Genomic DNA, 25,736 nt, shown 5'->3' on the forward strand with positions numbered 1-25,736 from the left:
TATATAGGATAAGGATCATGTGACAGTTTTGGAAAAAGCATACTTAAATAACACAAAATTTTATACCTGTATTTCCATATATAGATGTGTATAATCCACTGAGTACATAAACTATTAACAAGTTGCTGTAACCTTAAAATGGCATTTTTCATTATCATTAACTTTGAGATTAGTTTTGCTTTGTAAATGTGATCATCCCTTTGTAAATATGTGATTGATTTTTAATATTTCTGTTCTGCTTACTGAATATTTTATTTTATCTTTAAGGATAAAAATATAAGATAGGCTTAACAATTAACCCACTTAGATGATATGCTCATTCACATATACTTCTCAGCATTGGTAATAAATAGCCAACTTATACCTGTACTCCCAATATTTGAAGAGAGTTTCCTTCCCTGTCTCTTATAGCAATGTATAGCTCCATGAGTCATTTGTAAGAGAATGTCAGTTACTCTATTTTGATTTGTTGTATTATGTAATAAAATCGAAACTAATATATGTAGTTGATACTAAGACTCAGAAAATTAAATAGTCCGTTTGCAAGTAATTTAAAACTTTTATTTAAATAATGACCAATTTACAAGGGATGTAACTACATTGTTGAAATACTTAAGCTGGTGATACATAACAACTGAATGCAACGAGTGAACCTTAAGTAGATCCTGAATAAACACTCTTGGCTGTTTAACCTCAAAGCAGTCAATAGGATGAAGGAAGTTATATCCAGTTATGTGACTACCTCAACTTTTGTTTGTTCTGCTCTTGCTGACTCTGAGTCTGAATTTCCCAAAGAACAAATTTCTAAGGAGGACTGGATTACAGAAGAGTGGGGACAACATTCACTCAAAGATCTTACATATTTTATTGATTCCATACTCAGTAGTGAGGCATTATATCCATTTTGGGAAATCTCAATAATTTTCAACTTGTAAACTTTTTAAGAACTATCTGCATTTTAAATGTGTGTGATTTGAGTGGTGTTATCAATGTTTTTGTAAATATTTACTATGTTTTTCAATTTAGTTTAATTCCAACAACTTTGTACTTTAATAAAACATTCTAAACATTGCAAAAAATCTATAATATATATTTTGGGGACAGCTAGGGAAATTTTAATATAAAATGTGTAGTATATGATATTGTTGAATAAATATTAATATCTTTACTGTGACAATATATTTAGGAAAATTACTTGTTCTTAGAAGATATATGCTAATAAAGCATTTAAGCATGAAACCACATCTGCAACTTATTTTCTAAAGATTTTCATTTATGTATATTCACAGTACATACATGACATATACTTTCATATGAGAGAAAAATAAATAAATATGGCAAAATACAATTCATGAATCTAGGTATACCAGTATTCATTGTACTCATATACCAATTTTTCTGTGGATTTGAAATTTTCAAAATAGGAAATTAAAGGAAAATGCTTATTCTTATAAATGAACAATTTTGCTTAACTTTATATTAAACTAGAGGCCTGGTGCATGAAATCGTGCACTGGAGGGTCAGTCCCTTAGCCTGTCCTGCGCACTCTCACAGTCCAGGACCCCTTGGGGGATGTCTGCCTGCTGGCTTAGGCCCACTCCCCTGGGAATCAGGCCTACGTCAGCAGTCGGACATCCCTCCCTCAGTCCAGGACCCCCCACTCCTTATCTCCCACCTGCTCGCTCCTTACTGCTCGGCTCGCTACTCCTTAGTGGCAGGCTCTTTACCGCACAGCTTGCTGCTCCTTAGGGCTGCCTTGGAGGCCGGAGAGGCTCCCGTCACCACCCCTGCACTCACTAGCTGTGAGCCAGGCTTCTGGCTGAGCACCGCTCCCCCTGTGGGAGTGCACTGACCACCAGGGGGAAGCTCCTGCATTGAGCATCTGCCCCCTGGTGGTCAGTGCATGTCATAGCGACCTGTCATTCTGCTGTTTGATCGATTTGCATATTAGTGTTTTATTATATAGGATATCCATATTCTATCTCTGTATTATTTATTTTGGAAAAGTTTTAATATATCCAAAAACTGTTAGAAAGTATTGACTTTTCAAAGAAAAGTATGCTTAATAAAAAAATTTATAAGAAGGAAGATGATAGTGACTTTATACGTTGGGAATGATCATTTTAGGAAACTTCAGATGAATGTCTCTCTGCTAAAAATTTCCACTATTAATTTGGAATCTAACATTTACCCAGGAAATGTACCTAATAGGAGGTTCACAGCCATTATATCACAAGTGGTAGATGGGGAGAGACTGAATTAATTTTGATTAAAAGCAAGGTCAAGTACCCACTTTATAATTGTAGCAGTGAATAAGAAATATCAGATAATCAGACCTCTTTATGAAAGCTTTAGGCAATCACAAGATTTTTAAATTAAAAATGCTGTCTTTTTAATATGATAATAATTCTAAGTATTTTATATATTTCTGCACTTATAGGAGGAGCCGAAGACAAGATGTGAGACATGGCAACCCACTGACCCAATGCAGAGGATTTAATCTCAAAGGTAGTAAAAGTGAGCAATGATCAAACTTGATAAAGAATAGCAATGCTCCATATCACATTTCACTTAGGGAAACCTAAAATTCTTGGTATTTAAATATGGTAATTAAAAATTAAATGCTATTTGTATGTATAATAAGAATTGTGAAAAACAAAACTCTGGGAATTTTCAATATTTGTCATTTTGTAATTGGCTTATTTCACTTAGCATAATGTCTTCCTCAGGGATCATTCAGGGTTGTATCATGTGTCAGAAGTTCTTAACTGTTTAAGGCGAGGGGGATCTCTCAGCCCAGCCTGCAGTCTCTCCAATCCGGGATCCCTCTCGCAATCCAGAACCAATAGCTCCTAACTGCTCACCTGCCTGCCTGCTTGATGCCCCTAACTGCTCCGCTGCCAGCCTGATGGCCCTAACTGCCCTCCCCTCCTGGCCTGATCCCCCTAACTGCCTATCTGCTCTCCCCTCCTTGCCTGATCCCCCTAACTGCCTATTTGCTCTTCCCTTCTCGCCTGTTCACCCTAACTGCCTATCTGCTCTCCCTTCCTCTCAGTGCCCTTTGGACCCCCGATACAGGTGTGCTGAGAGCTCTCCAACGAGGCCCCACCCCATCCTGATTGGTCATTACGTGACAGTATCCCGGACAATTTGCATATTTCTCTTATTAGTATAGATATCAACTTTTTTACCCATTCATTCATCGCTGGACACTTGGGTTGCTCCCACAAGTTGGTTACTGTGAATAATCCTGCTCTGAATATTGGTGTACTGCAGTGGCTTGATTTTACAATTGGTAACCATTCCCTATACTTTTGACAATCCTGCCTTGTCCTTACTGTTAATCTAATCCCTTTCTTCCCATTCTGACATGAAGCTATCATGTTATTATACTTTCCCCACTAATCCCTTCTCCCCTCATCAACCCAACCAACAGAAGTATCTCCAGGCAGAACTCACCAAGGTGCTGCAAATGTGCCTCTGTTAACATTTAACACTGAGACTCCCATTGCTAATCTTTTTTAATCTGGAGTTAACTTTTCGTAATTACTGAGTGTTTCATAAACTTTGTGTCCATTCTCCTTAATGGTCGTAATAGTCATAGTGGTAGGAGTATGGGAATAGAGGTAATGAACAAACATCGATGTTGATTTTGTGTCAGAAACTGAGCTAAATGTTTGGGGGTTTTTTTATGGATTATCTCACTTAATGCTCAAGAAACTCTGCTCAAGTAGGGTCTGTTTCTATTCCCATGTTATAAATGAGTATTCTGTCTGTTTAAGCTACCCCATGATTATACTAAAAGCTTTTCCTAATTTAAGAATTTCAGTAAAGAACCTCTATGAAATTATTATACTCTGTGTCTTAGAGCCAAGTAAACTGAGACACAGAGAGATCAAGTAATCTGTCTAAGGTTACACAGCCAGTGGGAGTGAAGTCAGGATTTTATCTCAGGTACCTCTGATTTCAAAGCCTGTAGTCTCAACCACTCCACCCCACTGTGGCCACACCTGGCTTCCTATCTCTTCTGCTTTTTCTGAATTTTAGTTATACTACATTGAGTATGGGATGGATCTGGCTTTAATATTGCCTGGCATTTACTAACTCCTTAGCTAGGATACATTTCCTCATAACTTACAGGCTCAGTTTGCTCAGCTGTGAAAAGCTGAGGGAACCTAAATCACAAGGATGTTGTAATAATTAAATGCTCAAAGTGATATTAAGTGCATTCCTGTTGTTGTTACGCCTCTACTATTTGGTGTAAAGTGATTCTTGAATAAATATTGATTTCCTTATGTCTTTCCTTCCCTTTGGACTAAATAAAACAGGTAAACAATGTACAGTATAATAGTCTGCTTGTTAAGTGATTAAGACTGCCTCTGGGGGCTGCCGTAATTGATCTAAATGTTATAGAGAACTAGACATTCAAAGAGGAGAATATACTTTAAATCCCTTTGTTTCTCTCTCTCTCTCTTTATTTTTGCTTTCCAGCATATAGAAATGCAGCTGAAATTGTTCAGTATGGAGTCAAAAATAACACCACTTTCCTTGAGTGTGCTCCCAAGTCTCCACAGGCATCTATCAAGTGGCTGTTACAGAAAGACAAAGACAGGAGGAAAGAGGTGAGTGAGAGCTCAGCAGCCATCAATCAGAGCTTTGCAAAGAGCCTTAAATCGCCATCCCTCCGTGAGGCGCAGATCAAAGGAAAAGGGAAAAGCATCTGAACATCCTTTTATGTCTGTGGGGTAACAAGTGCCACCTTCTGTAACATCCTTTGTCCATGGGGCTGATGGATCAGTTAGAAATCCTCTCTGCCTGCTCACCTCAACAACATGGTGACAGAAACAAGAGCGTGGGCACTCAGACAGGGGTAGTGACGTGAGGAAGCATTTGTAAAAGAAACAAGATGTGTGCCAATCCAGAAGCCAGGCTCTCACACAACAGCACCTTTGTGTGATTCACAAGATAAAAGGGGCTTTAAAAGAAAAGTTCAATTCTCCTCAGCGAAAAGTACCCTGAACTATAACCTTTACAGTGAAGAACATTTTTCTGCTGTGTGGTCATCTGTTTCCACTGCTTTATTATTCATAACTCTTGGGGTTTGGTTAGGTAACATATGGAGTCATTGTTTATGGGGCTGCTGCTTTTATTTTGTGATTTTCTTGGGGGGAAACTAGATTTTCAAATAAAAGAACACTTACATTAACCTTTCGCTGATTGGAAAGAGCTGTTTTAAAAGAAAAACCATTATAAAATGGCATAGGGTGGAATATTATAAATAATGAATTACATAATATTGATGTCATGTTGTCCTAACAAATGACAGAAAAAAAGAGGAAAAAGATTTATGTATGCATAAAGCCTCAGTGTAGTCTAAAATGTAATGCTGTAAAATGATAGAGAGAAGGGGAAAAGGGAGCTTACTACATGTATGTGAGTTCTGTGTGGGCCGTTTTGGTTCTACATATAAGTTAATTAGGGCTGTGTAGAATGGATACATCCCAAGCTATAGAATCTAGACACTGCATCAGAGTTACTAAACGTTGAGAAAATGCTTTCCAACTCTCAGACCTGCCTATTCAAAAATGCTATGAACTGTTTAGGAAATGTGTGTACCATGCACTGGGATATTAAAACATAGAATGATGACCACTTGCATGAGAAGGGATTTATCTATCTGGAGAAAGATGTGCTAGGTGGACTTCAGGGCCCCTTCTTGCCCCAGAATTCAAGGATATTAAAAAAAAAAATTAAAGATATTTTATTAACTTAAAAGATGTTTATTGGATTATCTATTTTCTTTGCTACAAAATCTATCATCAAAGAAGTTTTGGATTTCTGTAGTCCTAATTGATTTTAGGTTCTTTGAAATGGATACAGATTATTATAATAACTGCCTCGCAAAGTAACCTGGGCTAGCAGTCGTAATGTGTGATGGTATCAGATAGAAATGGAGTTCTTGGGCTAGAACATGACACGTGGACTTGAACCGTCCTTCCAGAGAAAGTCTGTCTGTATGTATGTTAATAGGAAACCTAAAATTCAAATAGGGATTATCTAATAGGAATAAAATGTTTTCCTTTTATTCAGTAAAAAGTTCAATAAAATAATATATGATATAACTAAATATAATTTTTATTATTTAAAATCAAAGTAAATGAATATATACAGCATTGAATACATTTATTAATATGGAAATAAATAAATAAAATTTAAAATGGAATAAGTTATTAATTAAATCTCATGATAATTCTATTATTCTATTTCAAGATGTTCAAGAATGTGGAGACTCAAAATGTTAATTAATATCTTAATTTTTCTAATAAAAAACAAAAAATGCTATAATTTAATATTATGAAAGTATTAACTCTAATATAAATTATAAAAATCTGTTCTGTGCTGAATTTAAGCAGAGCTCAAGTCCACTGATTGTTAATTTAGTTGAATGTACTATTAACATTTTATTAAATTTATCCTATTTCTTCCCTACTAGTTTAGGGAATATATACACTACAAAATTCGTGCATGGGGTGGGAGGAGGGTGTCCCTCAGCCCAGCCTGCACCCTCTCCAATCTGGAACCCCTCAAGGGATGTCCGACTGACTGTTTAGGCCCGATCCCACTGGCAGGCGGACATCCCTCTCACAATCCAGGACTGCTGGCTACCAACTGCTCACCTGCCTGCCAGCCTGATCACCCCCTAACCACTCCCATGCCAGCCTGATTGATGTCTAACTGCTCCCCTGCCAGCCTGTTTGCCCCCAACTTCCCTCCTCTGCTGGCCTGGTCACTCCTAACTGTCCTCCCCTGCAGGGTTGATTGCCTCCAACTGCCCTCCCTTGCAGGCCTGGTCCCTCTCAACTGCCCTCCCTTGCAGGCCTGGTGTCTCCCAACTGCCCTCTCCTGCTGGCCATCTTGTGGTGGCCATTTTGTGTCCACATGGGGGCAGGATCATTGACCACATGGGGCAGCTATATTGTGTGTTGGAGTGATGGTCAATCTGCATATTACTCTTTTATTAGATGGGATAGAGGCCTGGTACACGGATGGGGGCCAGCTGGTTTGCCCTGAAGGGTGTCCCGGATCAGGGTGGGGGTTCCCTTGGGGCGTGGGGCAGCCTGAGCGAGGGGCCTGTGGTGGTTTGCAGGCCAGCCACGCCCCCTAGCGACCCAAGTGGAGGCCCTGGTATCTGGAATTTATTTACCTTCTACAATTGAAACTTTGTATCCTGGAGCGGAGCCAAGCCTCCTGCTCAGTCCATGGCCGGCAGCCATTACTGTTTGGATTTGTTTACCTTCTATAATTGAAACTTTGTAGCCTTGAGTGGAGGCTTAGGCCAGCAAGGGCAGGCAGAAAGCTTGGCTTCTTCTATCACCTTGGAAACCCAAGCCTTCCTCCTACTTTCTCCGCGGCTGTAGCCATCTTAGCTGGGTTAATTTGCATACTCGCTCTGATTGGCTGGTGGGCGTGGCTTTGTTTGTGTGTCGGAGTTAGGGTCAATTTGCATATTACTCTTTTATTAGGTAGGCTTTCTCATATCAATAATATATACATATTCAACTTTTTTAAAAAAGTAAGCTAAATGTAGAAAAATACAAATAGTTTTAGAGAATAGTATAAAGTGAAAAATACAAGCCTTCCTCCCTTTCACTTTAATATTTATTCCCACTTCCCAGAGTTTAAGGCTACCAAACTGATATATTTAATCATTATATATTCCTCCAACTATTCTCTACAATTTTTCTAGACTCCCACTATTTATTATCAGTATATATGAAGCTACTTCATTTTTCTTTGTTGCATAGTTTTCCATTGTATAAATGTACCTTAAGTTTTTTAAAGCTATCATTTGTTTGGGTTTTTTTCTTGTGTTTCCTCTTAACAAAAATATTATGCAAATAAAAATGTGCATACTTGTAGGAGTATATCTCCTAACACATCCTTGGAAATGAAATTGCTGCACCAAGTATACATGTTCTATAGGTACATGTTATATAAATATTATCAAATTGACCTCCAAAATTTTCCCCAACTTTGCACAAAAAGGAAAGGCTTTCTTTTCTTTCATTTCTGAATGTATTTACACATTATCTAAACTATTTCTGGTGCACATTTAAACTTTAAAATTTAACATAAAAACTTTGCTTTTATACATTCTAGTCTTCACTTCCTCCTGCTCTCTCTTGTCTAGTTCTGTTCCATTGTCTATGTTTCAATACTATACTTTTTTTGTGTGGGTAACTTCTTATCTAAAAGGACCTTTCTTTGATTTGGATTCTGTTAAAATATATATTTATATAGAAATGTACCATTTAGAAAAACATTTCACATGCATTCCTTTATATTATTTTGTGTCAAATTTCCTTTTGCCTCAGTGAGAGGGTATTCCAGAGTAAATAGGTCAAGGAAATTCTTAGCACTTAGGTTTACTCTGTTCTCATTGGGAATACCGTAGCTGGAACTGTAGGGAAGGTGGACTTACAGCACTTAGCTGATGTCCAGCAAATGACAGTTTGCTTTTTGTGTTGTTTTTTCAGTCTGAGCCTACAAAATAATTATATATTAACCTCATAGCTTTTTATTACTTTTCTTCGGAAAGTAAAACCACTTATAAATCTTGAGACAATGGCACTGAAGCTTATTTTTAGTGATTCTTTAATGTGAGATAATTGGCAAAAGCCTTTGATAATGTTCAAAACTGCCTCTGCTTATGAAATTTTTAGTTAGGAGAATATTTATTCACTCATTCAAAAGGGTACAATTCATCCCTTTAATTGTTGCTTCACGTTTTTACTAATAAGTGGGGGTTTTTCTACAATAAAAGGTGAGCACTCCAGTCTGAGAGATATTTTAAATTATGTGTGAATTTCATTTGCTATATATGTTGACTGTGAGTCATTTCCAAAAGCAACCAAAATTCTGGGCCTATCTGTGGAGAAACTACTTCTATCCAAAAGGAATTCACTTTAAGCTATTTTTGGCAATATGAGTGATAACTTCACCCTCTGTTTTAAAATCTGTGTCCACTAAGAAGGAAATTAGTTAGTATTCCATACTTTTGCCAAATTTGTTGAAATCAACAGTATTCTGTATATGTTGCCCATATATTTTTTAGGAGATACAGAGTTGGGTTTTCAGAACTTGGATGTCTCTCTTGTAGGTCAAGCTGAATGAACGCATCATAGCCACTTCACAAGGACTCCTAATCCGCTCCATTCAGGATTCTGACCAAGGACTGTATCACTGCATTGCCACGGAAAACAGCTTCAAGCAGACCATCGCCAAGATCAACTTTAAAGTTCTGAATTCTGACATGGTAGCTGTTGTAACAGACAAATGGTCCCCATGGACCTGGGCTAGCTCCGTGAGGGCTCTCTCTTTCCACCCGAAGGACCTCATGGGGGCATTCAGCCACTCCGAGATGCAGATGATTAACCAGTACTGCAAAGACACTCGGCAGCAACATCAACACGCAGAAGAATCCCAAAAGATGAGAGGGGATTATGGCAAGTTAAAGGCTCTCATCAACAGCCGGAAAAGTAGAAACAGGAGGAACCAGTTGCCAGAGTCCTAATGTTTTCTTACGTGGGGCGTAGGCTCCCCAGAGTCTTCAATGGTCTGTCTGTCTTCAGAAATCAAATGTTGAACAAAGAATCTTGTTCTTACCCACGGGAAATTCCTGAGAAAGGTGATTACACACTCCTAAAGTGAATGTTACATGAACTGAAACACGCATGCATTTTCTTGTATGATAGTGGCTAGCACTAGACATGTCATGATCCTCATGGTGCATATAAATATTTAAATTAACCTAGATTTTATTTATATCTTTATTTACCTTTTCTTCAAATTAAGATGGTGGTTATAAAACTAGAATTCTTACATCCCTGCATTGAACGAGGGCCATAACCCTGTGGTCTTCCAGGATCTCTAAGGTCACTGATTTTGCATATGAAAACAAATACCAAAGTCACAACTTTTACATGGTCAAAGTCATATAAATGCATGTGACCGAGTAGCTGTGCAAGACTAGAAAAAAAGACAAGGAAGAGGGCATCTAAAAGTTATATAAGATAAAAGTAGTTCATGAAGAGATAATGAGTGTATATGCTTCCAGTGAACTATGTTGTTGGTTACCTTTAGCTTTGTAAAAATTGTCAGTTGCTAAGATCTGTCACTGACTTGTTGCCTGTTTCCGGTAGATAAAATGAATGACCCTCATGACAAACAGCTTTGATTGAAGTTATGTCAGTGAAGCATTTATGTTTATATACTTATGTTATCATATTCCAAACAAAAGCACTTTTTTGGGGGAGTCCTTTAAGTTATTCTAGACTCAGAGACTATAACCTAATTCTGTTTTTAATAGATTGAGTTTGTTCTAATTTGTTAGTCTGTGTGACAAATTAGACAATATAAGAACAAAACTATTTTGAAATATCAAACTTGTATATGAGAGTTAAACCATCAAAATGGAATAAGAAAAAACAAAGTAGAAAATGCAATTTTATTAGCAAAATTTTATTAAACTATTACTACTTTTTAATTTTAATAATTAATTCCATTATTAACTCATATTTTGTTTGTTTGTTTACCAACCTCAGATATAAAATTTATTTTTAAGTCATCAGTTAATTTTTAATGATCTTTTGTGAAGAGATGTTCATTTTGTGGACAAATGAAAAAACAAATCTAGACTGAACAAAAATAGATATAACTTTCTTTTAAAAGAATGTTGGTTAATTATGTTCACTGGTACATAAATATAAATGTGAGAAGTTTTGTGGTGAATAAAATAATTATCTTCTAGTTGTATGCTTGAATCATTTTATTAGATAATTTAATGTGAATTTTTATTCCAAATAACAATTAGATGAAAATATCTTTATACTTTCATATTTCTTTTAAAGTCACAAATTTGTTCTTTCATTTTATTTACCTTTAAAGGTAATTTCCAGGTACAAACAGAAATTGCATGATATACCTAATCAAAAAAGTTTTACTTGTAGTTAACAATCTGTGAAGAATGAATCAAGGTAAATATGTCACCTTTTTAAGCACTGCAATATAAAGTTTCAAGAACTGAAAATCACTGTAAAAGTGAATGTAGTCACTGATCCGAATCTAAGAATATGATTAATTATCTAAGTGGTGGTAAATTATGTTATAAGAAGAGGCCTCAATAGGGCAAAAATAGCTGTTGAACACAACAAAATAATGTCCATTTTTAAATAAAAAGCTATTAATTAAAAACTATTGTTGCAAATATGTATAATTTTAAAGTAGTCCGTAAAGCAAATTATACAAATCATTTGCCTGCTTAAAGGAAATTATACAAATCATTTGCCTCTTTATTTCTCCTCAACGTGCACAAATAGAAAAGTGTGTAACGCCAAAACCATCTTCTGTGTTTATGATCAAGCTATTCTATGTACAGAGTTGAAAGTACAATCGTTTCAGAGTCAAAAGACAGGGGAAACCACACAGGACCTCTTGCTTCATATAAATGATGAGGGTGTTTAGTTTTGTAATGTTATTTGTGCTATTTAATACATTTTACTTTAACATTATTAAATTGTATATACTTTTATTACTTTTAAATTTATAGAAATCCTTGTTGAACAGAACTGCCAAATGTAAAGAAAATTTTCTTTTTAAAAAATATTGTTAACGTATACTGAATGTTGGTGGTAGATTGGTTTTATTTTGTGTAGATTGACAATTTGAAGACAATATGTTTTCCATTTGTATTATATATAACATTTCCTAGAAAAGCACTTTTTTTCAAAGTGTAGGTTTGTGAATAGATTTTAGCATGATGAAACTGTCATTGCAGTGAATGTTCACTCTGTGTAAGAAAATAAGATCAATGTAGTTAGTAAATTAATATTTAATTGGATGTTGAATAAAGAATTTGCCTGGCAAAATTTAGATTTTGAGATTTCTTCTATTTCTGAGCGTGTAATCTGTAGCAATGAAAGTGGAGACAAAGGTTATGACAAAAATTAAAAGTGATCCCAACAAATCTTTCAATCTGATGATTCTGTACTACTTCCTAATTGCCTCTGTATCTCCCTTGCTTATATTTCAACTTAACCTTGATTTTAAATAATTTTAATATATTCCTTATAATTATAATGCATTTCTAGAGCTTTATATTTCCTGCCTATGTGAAGAAAAATTTTGAGAAAAAAGATGACAGTTTCCTATATCCATTCTTCTAGCTGAAGTCAAGAGAAACTGCGCATCTTTGTTTAAGTCTAGACAAGGAAATAAGCAGACTAACTAAGTAAAACTGTTTTCTTAACAAGAGGCATTGAGAACTTTATGGAATTTTATACATGATGACAAAGCTGTGGAAGACGATTGTGGAAAATAATTTTTATTCTTTTTCTTAATTTATAACACCAACCTTTTATTCAATAACCTCATTCCACAAGAATACAATCCCCTCTGCAAAATCAAAACCAATTACAACAAATTCCATATATGTGCTATTTGGTGAATTTAATTGCCAATGAATTGTTTTTCCTAAGAAGCCTCGGGTATAGATTTCAATTTTCATGGTTTTATCACAAGGTTACTTTCATATAGCACAGATATTGAGAATTGGAAGGACTAGCTCCAAGATAAAAAAAAAAAATGCCATCTTCACTCTACTGACTAATGTATTTGTCTATTCACCTCATAAAACAATGCGCTCCACTCAGTTTGAATTGTGTATTTCTCAGGGCTATTATGTTGCCATGCTTGAGTGTTACTTACATAAAATGCTATTAAAGAATGACATTATAACAAACACATTAAAACTGTTTATTCTATGTTAGGTTACCCCTCAACCCCCAAGAACAAAAGCAGGGTGAATTCTATTTCCTAAGTGTTTTCCTTTCCTCTGAATTATTTATATAAAAAATGCCATCAAAACATTTTATGAGATCAAACACATCATAATTTCTGCATGACCAAATGGATATATGATGGAATCTTTAGCAAAATAAAAGGCATTCCTATTGTTTCTCTGGCTACTTTTTGTTTATATATATATGGATGATCCTTGGCCCATGAAGGGTACAATGAGATGAAAGGAATTTTTTATCTGTTTAGGTCCTTTTAAAATGTTACATATACAATTCTATGTAGGAAAAAGAAAGCTATAACTTTTTATTTTTTATTTTACTGATTTGTGTTTGTGCATGTGGAGGTGGGGCTGGGAGGTTATAATCATCCCTTCTCTGCTCAGAGCAGAGCTACAAACAGAATAGAGCATGGCTCATCAAACAGCGAAGTGGGACCTTCGAAGGGTCTTCTGAGCCGATGTGATTTGGCAACTGTAAATTGTGAGTTGAAGTTGAGAGTCATGGAGAGGAAAAGCTGCTATGGGAAACCAAAAACAGGAAGTGCTCCCTGAGCCACATCAGCCTGGGAAAATCAATGAAGTCCTAGTGATGTTTTCACCTACACATATGCATGTCTGTCTTATCCTCAAATTATGCACACTCCAATCTATAAAACAGCTATACTCAATTTTTATTACTTCAAAATGAATCTCAACTTCTGCTGTAAATTTCATTTCAGCTTCAGGGAACATTGCATTGGTCTTGATGAACCATTGCATTCCGTAATCCTATATAATAAAAGCCTAATATGCAAATCGACTGAATGGCAGAACAACTGGTGGAATGATGCGCACTGACCACCAGAGGGCAGATGTTCAATGCAGGAGCTGCCCCCAGCCCATAGGCCCAGATCAGCCAAGGCAGGTGCCATCGGGGATCCCCCTAAATCGCCCCGCCGGTCGCCCCACAGATTGGCCCTGATCACCGGCCAGGCCTAGGGACCCTACTCTTGCACAGATTTCATGCATCAGGCCTCTAGTCTATATATATAAAAGCCTAAGTGACCATTCGACCAGTAGCTATGATGTGCACTGACCACCAGGGGCAGACGCTTAACACACAGGCATGAAAACCTGAAACAGACTGATGAATCTCAAAGGGAAGGGAGGAGGGCAGGAAGAGATTAACCAAAGATCTTATATGCATACTAGAGGCCTGGTGCACGGGTTGGTGCACCAGTGGGGTCTCTCGGCCTGGCATGCAGGGATCAGGCAGAAACTCGCCAGGATTCATGCACCGGTGGGCTCCCTTGGCCTGGCCTGTGGGGATTGGGCCGAAACCGGCAGTCTGACATTCCCCGAGGGGTTTCAGATTGTGAGAGGGCACAGGCCAGGCCATGTAGTAGTTGTGAGAACTATAAGTTAATACATGTGGAATGCCTGATGCATAGTAAATGTTCAATAAATGTATGCTATAGTTTGTCCATTAGGAGAGCAAAACTATTTCTTCCAATCATTTACACATTTGTCCCTGTCTTTCACCTCGGATCACACCAGAATAGTTCCACTGATATTTGATGTCACGTATCTATACTGGCATCTATGGTGACATCGTTTTTCTATTTAAACATTGCCATCAGTTCACAGGTGTTGTCCCCTTAATGCTGATGCAGTACTTTCAGAGAAGGTGAGCTTTCCACTACATCCAAACACACTTAGTGGAATAGGAATTGTTCTTGCACCGTTCTGAGAAAAAAGCTGAGGGCTCCTCTTACCTAAAACTACTAGGAAGTGTGTGTGTGTGTGTGTGTGTGTGTGTGTGTGTGTGTGTTCCTTGGCTCCTCTAGGAACTTGAAACTTCTCAATACACAGATCTAGAAATGAGGTAGAAAAATAAGATTCACAAACCCTATGTGTTCACCACCTTTTTCCCACAATTCACCCTTAATTGCTATGTGTCTGATAGCATGGGTTATTCATTAGTTATCTCCCATGAGCTTGAACAGTGCATTTCACCTTTTGGCACTCAAGTTCTCCATAAGAGAATTTTCAGAAGCTATGTAGCCCCTAACACATTTCTAAAGTTAACATCTAAGTTTGTTATTCTAAGTTTAAGTAGTTGCAAAGGATTTAATTTCTAGGGGAAAAAAAAAGTTGCTTTATTTTTTATGTTTTGCTCCATGGATTATGTAGAGGTATGATGATAAATTTCCAAGTACTGAAGCATTTTTTTCAGATATGTTATCAGATATCTATTAATTTCTAATTAAATACCATGGTGGTCAGATTATATAAATTGAATGATTTCAAGCCTTCAGTATTTATTAAGACATGTTTTAGTACCAAATATATAGTCTATTCTAATAAATGTTCCATGTGTATTTGTTAGATGTAATATTCAGGAAGTGTTAACTAGATTATAATGGTTGGGAATGTTTTTCAAATCATATTTTTACTGTCACCTTTTTTGGGTCCATTTCATCAAATCCTGAGAAACTGTTTAAAATCTCAAACTATGCCTTGCATTTATTTATTTACTTATTTATGCCAAGTTTACTCTCATATGTATGGAAGTTTTAAAGGTGTATACACACTTAATCCTGTAATTATTCTTATGAACTTGATCCTCTACATTATAAATTTTTTACTACTATTTTCATCAAAATCTACTTAGTGTAATATAGAGCCACAGAACAGTATGCTTTTTCCACACTTTCAAAAGCTATGAACATGTTTGCTGTATTTTAAGTATATGTTTGCTGTATTTTAACTATATCTTTTAAAACATTGTTGGATTATTTTTTTTCTTTTAGACAGAAAATATATGCATGAATTTTCATGCACTGGGCCTTTAGTTATCTATATAATTCAGGTTCTCTCTTTTACCTTGTAATTTATCTCATGTTTATCTCATTTCTTTTCTACATTTTGTTGGATAAATTCTGTATTTTTTTATGCCATTTTTCTTGCATATTATCATTTAGCTATGTTTTGGGGCTATTATTGATTTCTCTAATGATTATATTATTTATCTTTCATAATCATGGTCTACCTTCTAAGTTTATACTATTTTAAAAACAATGTAAGAATATTGCAACTGTGCAATTCAACTTCTTTCTTTTCACCCTTTATCCTCTTGTTTTTGTAAAATATTTTATTGATATATATGTGATAGATACATGTATATATATATATATATATATATATATATATATATATATATATAAAGAGCAATGGAATCAAAATATATGAATTTGGTATACCCACTACCATATATTTTTATAAATAAATAAAATAAGCTCTTATTTAATGTTCTGTAATTTTATATTATTCCTATTTCTCCTATCCATATTTTTAGTCTGCTTGATCATTAAAAATTTATCATAATGCAATGTTTTTATATATTTTTTAAATATATATATTTTTATTGATTTCAGAGAGGAAGGAGTAGGGAGAGAGAGAGAGAGAGAGAGAGAGAGAGAGAGAGAGACATCAATGATGAGAGAGAATCATTGATCAGCTACCTCCTGCACACCCCTTACTGGGGATCCAGCCCACAACCCGGACATGGGCCCTGACTGGGAATTGAACTGTGACCTCAAGGTTCATAATTCAATGCTCAACCACTGAGCCACACCAGCCAGGCTATATGTGAATATTTTAATAGATATTCTTTAGTGATACTCTCAATAATTAAATATGGAAGATGCTTAAAGTTTGGTACTAGACTATATTTCATGCTTTGGAAAGTTATATAACTCAGGACATGTCTCTAAATGCATCAGTTTTGTCATTTGCAAAACATATTAATACCATCTATTTCAGAAGATCCTGGGAAGGAAGCAGGTATGTATAGTGTATATATATATATATATATATATATATATATATATATATATATATATACAGGAGGGTTCACAGAAAAAGATCAATAAGTGATTATTTTTATGAGGATGATAATAGTGGTGGTTCTAATGGTACTATAACTGTTGATGCTGTGATTCACCGGGCATAGTTTAGCTTCCCTGCCAGAGTGAATGCAAAGATGATTACCATGCCTGGAGGGATGTTTTCTAGGACAGAACTGACAAGAGACTGTAGTGTGGGAATATTGTAAAGCCTCATGAAGAAGGTCAAATTGGTAACACTGCAGAGGACAGCTAACATCCAGGATGCATACATCTAAGCTCCAGGAGAGCCAGCTTCTCACAGGGACTCCAGTGTTACCAAGTGAACTGAATGGAGGAGAATTCAATTTGAGGAAAGAAAGAGCCTGCTATTGATTTGGGAAAATACAAATTTAGAGTTAAACATACCTTAATCATGTGGCATACACACACACACACACACACACACACACACACACACACACATACACACACACTGAGTGGCCAGATTATTATGACCACCTCATCAGTACTTCATTGGGCAACCTTTTGCCTTCAATACTGCAGCGATTCTTCTTGGCATTGACTCCACAAGATGTTGAAAGGTGATGCGAGGAATCTGACACCATGCCTGATGAATAGCACTGTCCAGTTCTGTGAGATCTGATGGTTGTGGAACCAGCTGCCTGATGGCTCTTTTAACTTCATCCCACAAATGCTCAATTGGATTGAGATCTGGTGATTGTGGAGACCACCTAAGCAAGGTAAAGTCTCCCTCATGTTCTTGAAACCACTACTGCACAATACGAGCACCGTGGCATGGCGCATTGTCTTGTTGGAAGAAGCCATCTCCACTGGGATACGCCATCAACATGATAGGATGAACTTGATCAGCAACAATACTTAGGTATGTTGTGCTATTCAGACATTGTTCCACATGAATTAAAGGGCCCAAATCATGCCAGGAAAACATGCCTCAAACCATAACACTGCCCCCACCAGCTTGAAGGGTTGTACTCATGCATGTGGGGTGCATGCTTTCCTGCTGTTTCCGTGAAATTCTCACTTTGCCATCTGCATGATGCAACTGGAAAAGTGATTCATCGGACCACATGACTTTTTTCCAATGCTCGACTGTCCAATCCTTATGTTCCTGTGAGAATTGGAGAAGTTTTATCTTGGTAACTGCAGACAGCAAAGGTGTTTGAACAGGCCTTCGACTTCCATATCCCATACGATGCAGTGTACAGCTAATTTGCCTACAAATGTCAGGTGGTCATAATAATTTGGCTACTCAGTATATATATATATATATATATATATATATATATATATATATACGCTAATAAAAGAGAAACATGCAAATTGACCATCACTCTGCTACACCCACCAGCCAATCAGGAGCGAGTATGCAAATTAACCCAACAAAGATGGCGGCGGCCATGGAGCTGGAGCGAGCAGAAGGCTTGAGTTGCCCCCGGTGATGGAGGAAGCCAAGCTTCCCATCCACCCTGGCTGGCCCTGGCCTCTGTTCAAGGCTACAAAGTTTCAATTATAGAAGATAAATAAATCCCAGATACCTGCTTCCAGCTGGCCCTGGCCTCTGCTCAAGGAGGTGCTGAAAAAAGAAAAAAGGAGGGGCTGGGAGCTTGGGTTGCTGGGGGGTGTGGCCAGCCTGCAAACATCCATCAGCCCCTCACCCAGGCTGGCCAGGCACCCCAGTGGGGACCCTCACCCAGGCTGGCCACACCCCCATGGCCTGATCCCTGTAAGCGGGCAGTTGAACATCCCTCGAGGGGTCCCAGATTGGAGAGGGTGTAGGCTGGGCTGAGGGACACCCCACCCCTGTGCACGAATTTCATGCACCAGGCCTCTAGTGTGTGTGTGTGCATGGAAGCAGGGTTTCGGGGATTATTACAAGTATTGAAAAGAATGATGGTTCCCAAATATCTCTCTAAATAAAATTGTAAGAGAGCAAATAAAATTGTCAACTGATGAATTAAAATAAATTTTGACAATAAGAATGTGACACATATTCTTCAAAATGTATTTAAATATTTGAATAGCAGCACTGTAATATTTTCATTCTCATCTAATTATGTAAGAACTTTTGCTCATGTTTATTAGAAATAGCATTTTTGTTGAACTCTGTTTCATTCTGTCAACAAAATTCATCTGCCCAGTGAGGGGAGGGGCATGCAGGAGATGCCAATCAATAATTCTCTCTCATCATTGATGTTTCTCTCTCCCTCTTCCTTCCTCTTTGAAATCAATAACAATATATTTTTAAAAAATAAAATAAAATATTCACATACAGCAGCCTTTGTAATATGATTTACAGGACACTAGGTAACATCTGGTTCAGGGCATGGAGTCAAAATGCCTAGATTTTACCTTCTTACTTACTGGTATCTAGCTTATCTGGTCCAAGATCGTTATGAAAATATCAATCTCATGCAACTGTCAAGATTGAGATAATTCATGTAAAGTGCTTAAAATTTACCTGATGTAAAATGAATATCAGATAATATTGGCTATTTTACTACTATGCCTTTGCTGCTGGAAATATCATTTATTAATTTTTACACCAAATATTTATTGAGCCATATTGAGATTATACCAGGGAACAAAAGCAATGTCCCTGCTCTTATGAAAAGCCTACATTATAGAGATGAAGACAAGAAATAAATGAGCAAATAATCATATAATAGATTAGGTTGAAATACATACTATGAAGAAAATTAAAGGTAAGGAAATCATTGCAAAGATAGGGGAAAGTGCATTCATAGAAGAGGCAGATATTCTAAAAGGCCCTAGGCTGAAAACAATTCTGGCTGACTTGAGGGGAAAAAAACTGAATTCTGCGTGGCTGAATCTAAGTGAGAGAGGAAAAAGAAGACAAGTATGAGACGGGATCCAAAAGGCAGAGAATCCAAGGCACTTGGGTCCAATGATGTCATATGAATGAGTTACATTCAATACATAATATTCCTGGCTGTTTTTCAGACAACCTCTGAGAGCAAGAATGCAAACAAAGAAAACAGAAAGATCAACTAGGAGTCCAAACATTTTTAAATAGTGCATAACTCCAGTAGATTTAAGTATTGACTTCCATTCACATGGGGGCATAAACAGCTGATAAGAAAGAAAGCCCTCCTGGAGTGTATTTTTGAAGTAAGTGAAAGGGTGATATGAGAGAGTCCTCATCCCCAGAGATCGGGGAAGAATCGTTGGAGCTGTGCACACCAGAGGGAGAGAAGCAGCTTCAAGAGCGCCCTAGAGGAGCTAGCATATGCAGAAACCATCAGAACAGGGGTGTATTACCCAGTAACATCCAGAGGAGGAAGTGGCTTCAGTTTCAGTACTGAGAACCGAACAGTCATGGCTAAAAATCCAAGGGCGTGAGAGACAATGTTGTGTGGATGCTTAAGATAGCTGGGCCACATGGACAGTGGCTGTAAATAACTGAGGATGCAAACAGCCTTCCTGGACGGGAGTCCACAATGAATAACGCAATGCAACATGGTTAAGAGGCCAGCTACTTTCAAAGACCAGCTGCCTTAATGGCCCTGGTAGTTAATCCTGATTTAATTTACTAGGAAAGAGATGCACTTTCATCTTGCCCTTAGAAACAAGCTGTCTAAATGAACAAGAACAGCTTCCAGAATGGAGTTTTCAGGAAGACAGAATTACAATGCAGTTTGCATGGGAACTCAAATCTTTCATTAGGGCACAGGGGTCATCATGGAAGCAGGGATTTGGGGAGGATTACTCGCCTCCCAATAGACCGTCCCCCAGATTACTGCTTTTCTCTGCCATGTGAAAACAGGAAATTAAGTGTTTCTAGAAAGATGGTCACCTGGCTGACTCCCCTTAGCAGGCATGGTGGCTTTGAATATGGAGGTAAATCCAGGCTTCATCTCAGAAATCAAATAATTCTGGATAATGTGGATACAAATATATATGAAAGATGAGTTTGAGGAAGTAGTAAACAACTGATTCATTTCTTTACCTCTCCTTAAAGAGCATGATCCCGCACCATCCCTCCCACTACCACCACCAAAACCACCAGCCTTCCTACAGTAGCTCCCCACTCCAGAAGGCCAGATGGGCGTTCCAAACCAGTGCTGTCTCCCAAGGCATTGCCACAGCGGCCAGGGTATCGGTGCTGAGGCTGCCACTGTGGGAGCGGCTGGTTCAGGGGCCGGAACTGGAACAGTGTTTGGCAGTTTGATCATTGGCTCTACCAGGAGCCCATCTCTAGAGCAGCAGCTCTTCTCTGATGCCCCTCTGGGCTTTGCCCTGTCTGAGGCCACGGGCTCTTCGGTTGATGGTTGCCTTCCCCATGCTCTTCTTCATGTGAGGCTCCATGGGGCTCACCCACCCATCCCTCTATCCCTGCTGCTGTGACTCCAGGCGATGCCCAGTGCTGGAACGTGCTAAGCTTTATCATTAAACATAACATTTCTCTTTTTTAAAAAAGAAAAAGAAAGAGAAGAAAAAAGAAAAAGAAAAAAAAAGGATATTTCCACCAGAGAACAGCAGGGGGAGTGTTCAACATCTTCCAAGATAGAGCTTGTTTTTCTTTTTTTACTTCCTCAGGAGAAATCATGAAAACCTTTTTGCAGGCTTCCTTGAAATACTTTCATTTAGACAAAAAGCACAGCTTTGTTAGGATTTCTTTTGCTTCCCAGCTTGGTTTATCCCCCTTGTTTATTCACACTACATTATGGCATTCAACCTCTTTATTGCATTTAATCTGTTGTTTTTATCTATTGCTGCTATAGTGTGAGCTTCTCATTTCAATCACTTTTTATTCCTAAAATATAAGATATTACTGATCATATAATAGGTGCCTAATAAACATGTGGGTCCTTCTCTTTTCGATACTACAGTATATACCAAATCCTTTTAAACTCTCATAACTAATGACTAAGGGATTATTAATTCTATCCTAATATATACAGTATAAAAAGCCCGGTGCCATCACGACCGAAACAACTGGACAGACGACCAAACAGCAGGCTAGGGAACTGAGGGAGTGGGAGCTGTGGGCCCCCGGCTGTCCGCGGCACAGCGGCAGGAGGAGGAGCTGTGGGCCCAAATGACCAAAGGACCGGTCCAGCTCTCATGGCGTGGCGGGGCAGGGCCATGGAGGCTGAGGAGCCTCATGGGGCGGGGGGCTGTGAGCATGGAGTTTCGAGGGGCGGCTGAGGTGGAGGAGTGTCTCAGTGGCGGCTGAGGCCAAGGAGCCTTGCAGGGCGGGGGCTGTTAGCGTGGAGCTTCTCAGGGTGGCTGAGTTAGAGAAGCATTGCAGGGCAATGGTGGTGGAGGCGAGGTGGAAGAGCCAGGAGGGGGCCGTGAGAATGGAGCTTCGGGGGGTGGTGAGGCGAAGGAGCGTTGAGGCGGCAGCTGAGGCAGAGGGGCCTCGCGGGGCGGGGGCTGTGAGTGTGGAGGTTCACGGGGCAGGGGCCACGGAGGTGGAGGAGCGACGTTGGGCGGCAGACATGGCCCTGATTGCAGCTAGGCCTAGGGATCCTAACTGTTTACGATTTAATTGTGCACTGGGCCTCTAGTGTACTATAATACAGATTTCAGAACATAAACAGTTATTGGTTTGATAATTCATAGACTTTTCATTATGGTAAGTAGAACACCCACTAAAACTTAAAACAATTAAAAATTTACCATCTACCTCCATATAAGAAGTGAATAACACCATTTCAATTCTCTAAGGGAAAGCCAAGACAAAATATAAAGCATCCTATCTAATAAAAGAGTAATATGCAAATTGACCCTCACTCCAACACACAAGATGGCTGCCCCCATGTGGTCAAAGATGGCCACCCCCATGTGGACACAAGATGGCCGGTAGGGGAGGGCAGTTGTGGGTGATCAGGTCAGCAAGGGAGGGCAGTTGGGAGGGACCAGGCCTGCAAGGGAGGGCAGTTGGGGGGGGGACCAGGCCTGCAGGGAAGGACAGTTGGGTGGGGGACCAGGCCTGCAGGGGAGGGCAGTTGGGGGCAACCAGGTTGGCAAGGGAAGGCAGTTAGGGGTGACTGGGCTGGCAGAGGTGGGCAGTTAGGGGCAACAAGGCAGGCAGGGGAGGACAGTTTTTTGGGGGGCCCAGGCCTGCAGGGGAGGGCAGTTGGGGGGGACCAGGCCTGCAGGGGAGGACAGTTAGGGGTGACCAGATCAGCAAGGGAGGGCAATTAGGAGCGACCAGGATTTCAAGGGAGGGAAGTTAGGGATGACCAGGCCAGCAGCGGAGGGCAGTTGGGGGCGACCAGGCCAGCAGGTGAGGGCAGTTAGGGGTGACCAGGCCTGCAGGGGAGGGCAGTTAGGGACAATCAGGCCAGCAGGGGAGCAGTTAGGCATTGATCAGGCTGGCAGGGGAGTGGTTATGGGGTGATTAGGCTGGCAGGCAGAAGCCGTTAGGGGCAATCAGGAAGGAAGGCAGGCGAGCAGTTGGGAGCCAGCAGTCCTGGATTGTGAGAGGGATCCCAGATTGGAGACGGTGCAGGCTGGGCTGAGGGACTCCCCCCCCTCCCACCTCCTGTGCATGGATTTTGTGCCCTGGGCCTCTAGTTTGTTAATAAAAGATGATACAGAATAGTCAAATAGTTTTCCCTATATCACAAGGGAAACAAGAGATCATGATTAAATTATTTACTTTGTTCTACTAGTGTTCTGTTAGCTATGTAAGTCCTGTTCAGTCACTAGCTCATCTAATTCCCGCAGCAATACTTATTTGGTATGCATTGTTACACACATTTTATATATGAAAAAACAAGCTTGGTGTTTCCACAGCTAGCAAGCAGGAGGATTGAAAACCACATTTACTTTTTGTTCTGTACCTCCCAAGGAGTAAGAGTGGAGAGAATGGAGACCTCACTGTAGTAATCAGGGAAGGTTTCATGCTGCAGGGGGATCTTGGAATCAACTGTGATTCGTGGAATTCACAGAGGTCAATGTGGAGAAAGAAGGAGATTTCCATAGTTTTAGAGGTAGTAGCATAATGAATACCAAAAAAAAAAGAATCTACTGAGAGTAGAAGTTATGAAATAGCAAAGATAATGTTAGATGTATGTCCAAGAGGATGGAGTGAACAATGAGATAAATGGAGTTTGCTATTTGTTTTTGAGAACAATGTATTTAAGAAGGGAGTAATAAGACACACTTTGATTGATTGATGGTTGCTTCTCAAAGGAATGTGAAGTGAGACAGCACTGTTACAATTAATAAGTTAAAGTGGTGGAAGAATAATGAATATGTATCTCCTCTCAATAACTCAGTGAGCACACCTAGACTAGGTTTTTATTACACACATGTGTCAAAACATAGAAAGCCCTTGATATCTGGATTGGGCTAATTGATTAATTATCAAATGGTTTGAAATATTGCCAACTTGTGCTTTAGCATTTTATAAAACAAGTAATCCTATCTAATAAAACAGTAATATGCAAATTGACCGTACCTTCGCTATGCCCACAGCCAATCAGAGCGAACAAGATGGCAGTTAATTTGCATATGCTGAGGGAGGGAGGAGTGAAGAAAGCAGAAAGCATGGTGGCTGCGCAGGTGGGCGGTGGTGCAGCTGTGGAGCACGTGGCCATGGTGGCCTCTGAGGAGGTGGCGGGCAGTGTGAGCGGCGGCGACGCGGCCACAGCGGTGGCGGTGGGCAGGGCGCACAGTGGAGGCGGCAGGCGGGGCATGGCGGGCGGTGTGCGAGGCCGAGATGGCCTTGGAGGCAGTGGTGGCTGCAGGCGGGGCGTGGCGAGGCGGGTGGGCGGGTGGGGCACGCAGCAGCAGCACGTGGGGCTGAGGAGGTGGCGGCAGCGTGCGCAGCGGGTCAGGGTGATCAGAGGCGGCGGCAGTGCACGGCCACAGAGGCAGCTGCGTCAGCGGGCGCAGAGGGTCGGGAGTGCGGGGAGAGGTGGGCTGGGTTGGGTGGGCGGGACAGGCGGGAGGCGCCCCGCCCGTTCGGCCCGCCCCGCTCCGCCCTGCCCGCTGCAGCGGGAGAGGTGGGGGGGGCGGGAGGGAAGCCCCCCTCAAGAAGTCTTGCAGGAAATATTCCTGCAACGGGTCCCTAGTAATAATAATAATTACAATATAGTAAACATTAATGGGCCGCTTACTAGTTGCCAGGAATTGTTGCTCATGCATTATCTAGTTTAATTCTCATTTTCAAGCCTAGGAACTATGTACTGTTATTTACCTTTTTGCAGATAATGAAACCAAGGCATATAAATATTAATAAATTTAGCATTAATACGAGCTAATAGGTTTAATTTTCTAAATTATGATGTCCTATTAAATTATGAGTCTCCATAGGTGCTCTATGAAACTCAAGAAATCTTTAATGTTGGTGATAATTTGGGGTAGGAAATATTAGAGTAATCTCTATAAAAGATGACTTCCAGCTTTGTATTCATAGACATTTGCCTATGCAGATAATATGACTTCACCATAACAGAATTTCCAATAACTATCAACTATACCAACAATTGTAATGTCTCCCGACATCACTTTTATCACAAGAAGAACCAGTGCCTAAGACTAGGTTAAAATACTGCTCATGGGTAGAACTATTTACAATGTCTGTGCACAATTTAGTTCAGGAAAATCTTTCTGACAAAGGTAACAAAAGTAGGGCTTCAGGGCCCCAAAGACAAAGGGAACACATTGTTAGGACCCACTGAAACAGCTGGAGCAAGAGGACAAACAGTTTTGTAGATAAATGGCTCTTACAGATCGGATTACTCTGGGGTGAAAAGTGTAAGGACAGGTGGAAAGACCAGGGTGGTCCCCATAGCAGTCAGACAAAACCGTTTTATGGATGCTAAAAGTGAGACCCATAAGGAGGTCACGCTTTTTGTAACTAAGCCAGGTCTTTCATTTCTCGGTGCAGTGCTTTTTACATATAGATAAGTGACTTAGAGATACGGTTATGTAGTGCGGAAGAGTGCACACAAGACCCAAAAATCTCGCTGTCAGCATCAAATAAGTAAGAG

The 25,736-nt window shown here is 39.3% G+C and overlaps 1 protein-coding gene across 1 annotated transcript in view; it reads left to right on the top strand.

Moving 5' to 3' along the window:
• SEMA3C (semaphorin 3C) overlaps positions 1 to 12,902 on the top strand; it is a 174,460-nt gene extending 161,558 nt beyond the window's left edge. The window contains exons 16-18 of the mRNA XM_079785392.1: positions 2,441 to 2,508; positions 4,492 to 4,622; positions 9,161 to 12,902. Coding sequence (XP_079641518.1) covers positions 2,441 to 2,508; positions 4,492 to 4,622; positions 9,161 to 9,574 — 613 coding nt within the window. The 3' untranslated portion in view covers positions 9,575 to 12,902. The remainder of the gene's footprint in view (positions 1 to 2,440; positions 2,509 to 4,491; positions 4,623 to 9,160) is intronic.
• Positions 12,903 to 25,736: the final 12,834 nt, after the last annotated feature.

The sequence above is a fragment of the Cnephaeus nilssonii genome (assembly GCF_951640355.1).
Source record: "Cnephaeus nilssonii genome assembly, chromosome: 12".
NCBI lineage: Eukaryota > Metazoa > Chordata > Mammalia > Chiroptera > Vespertilionidae > Cnephaeus > Cnephaeus nilssonii.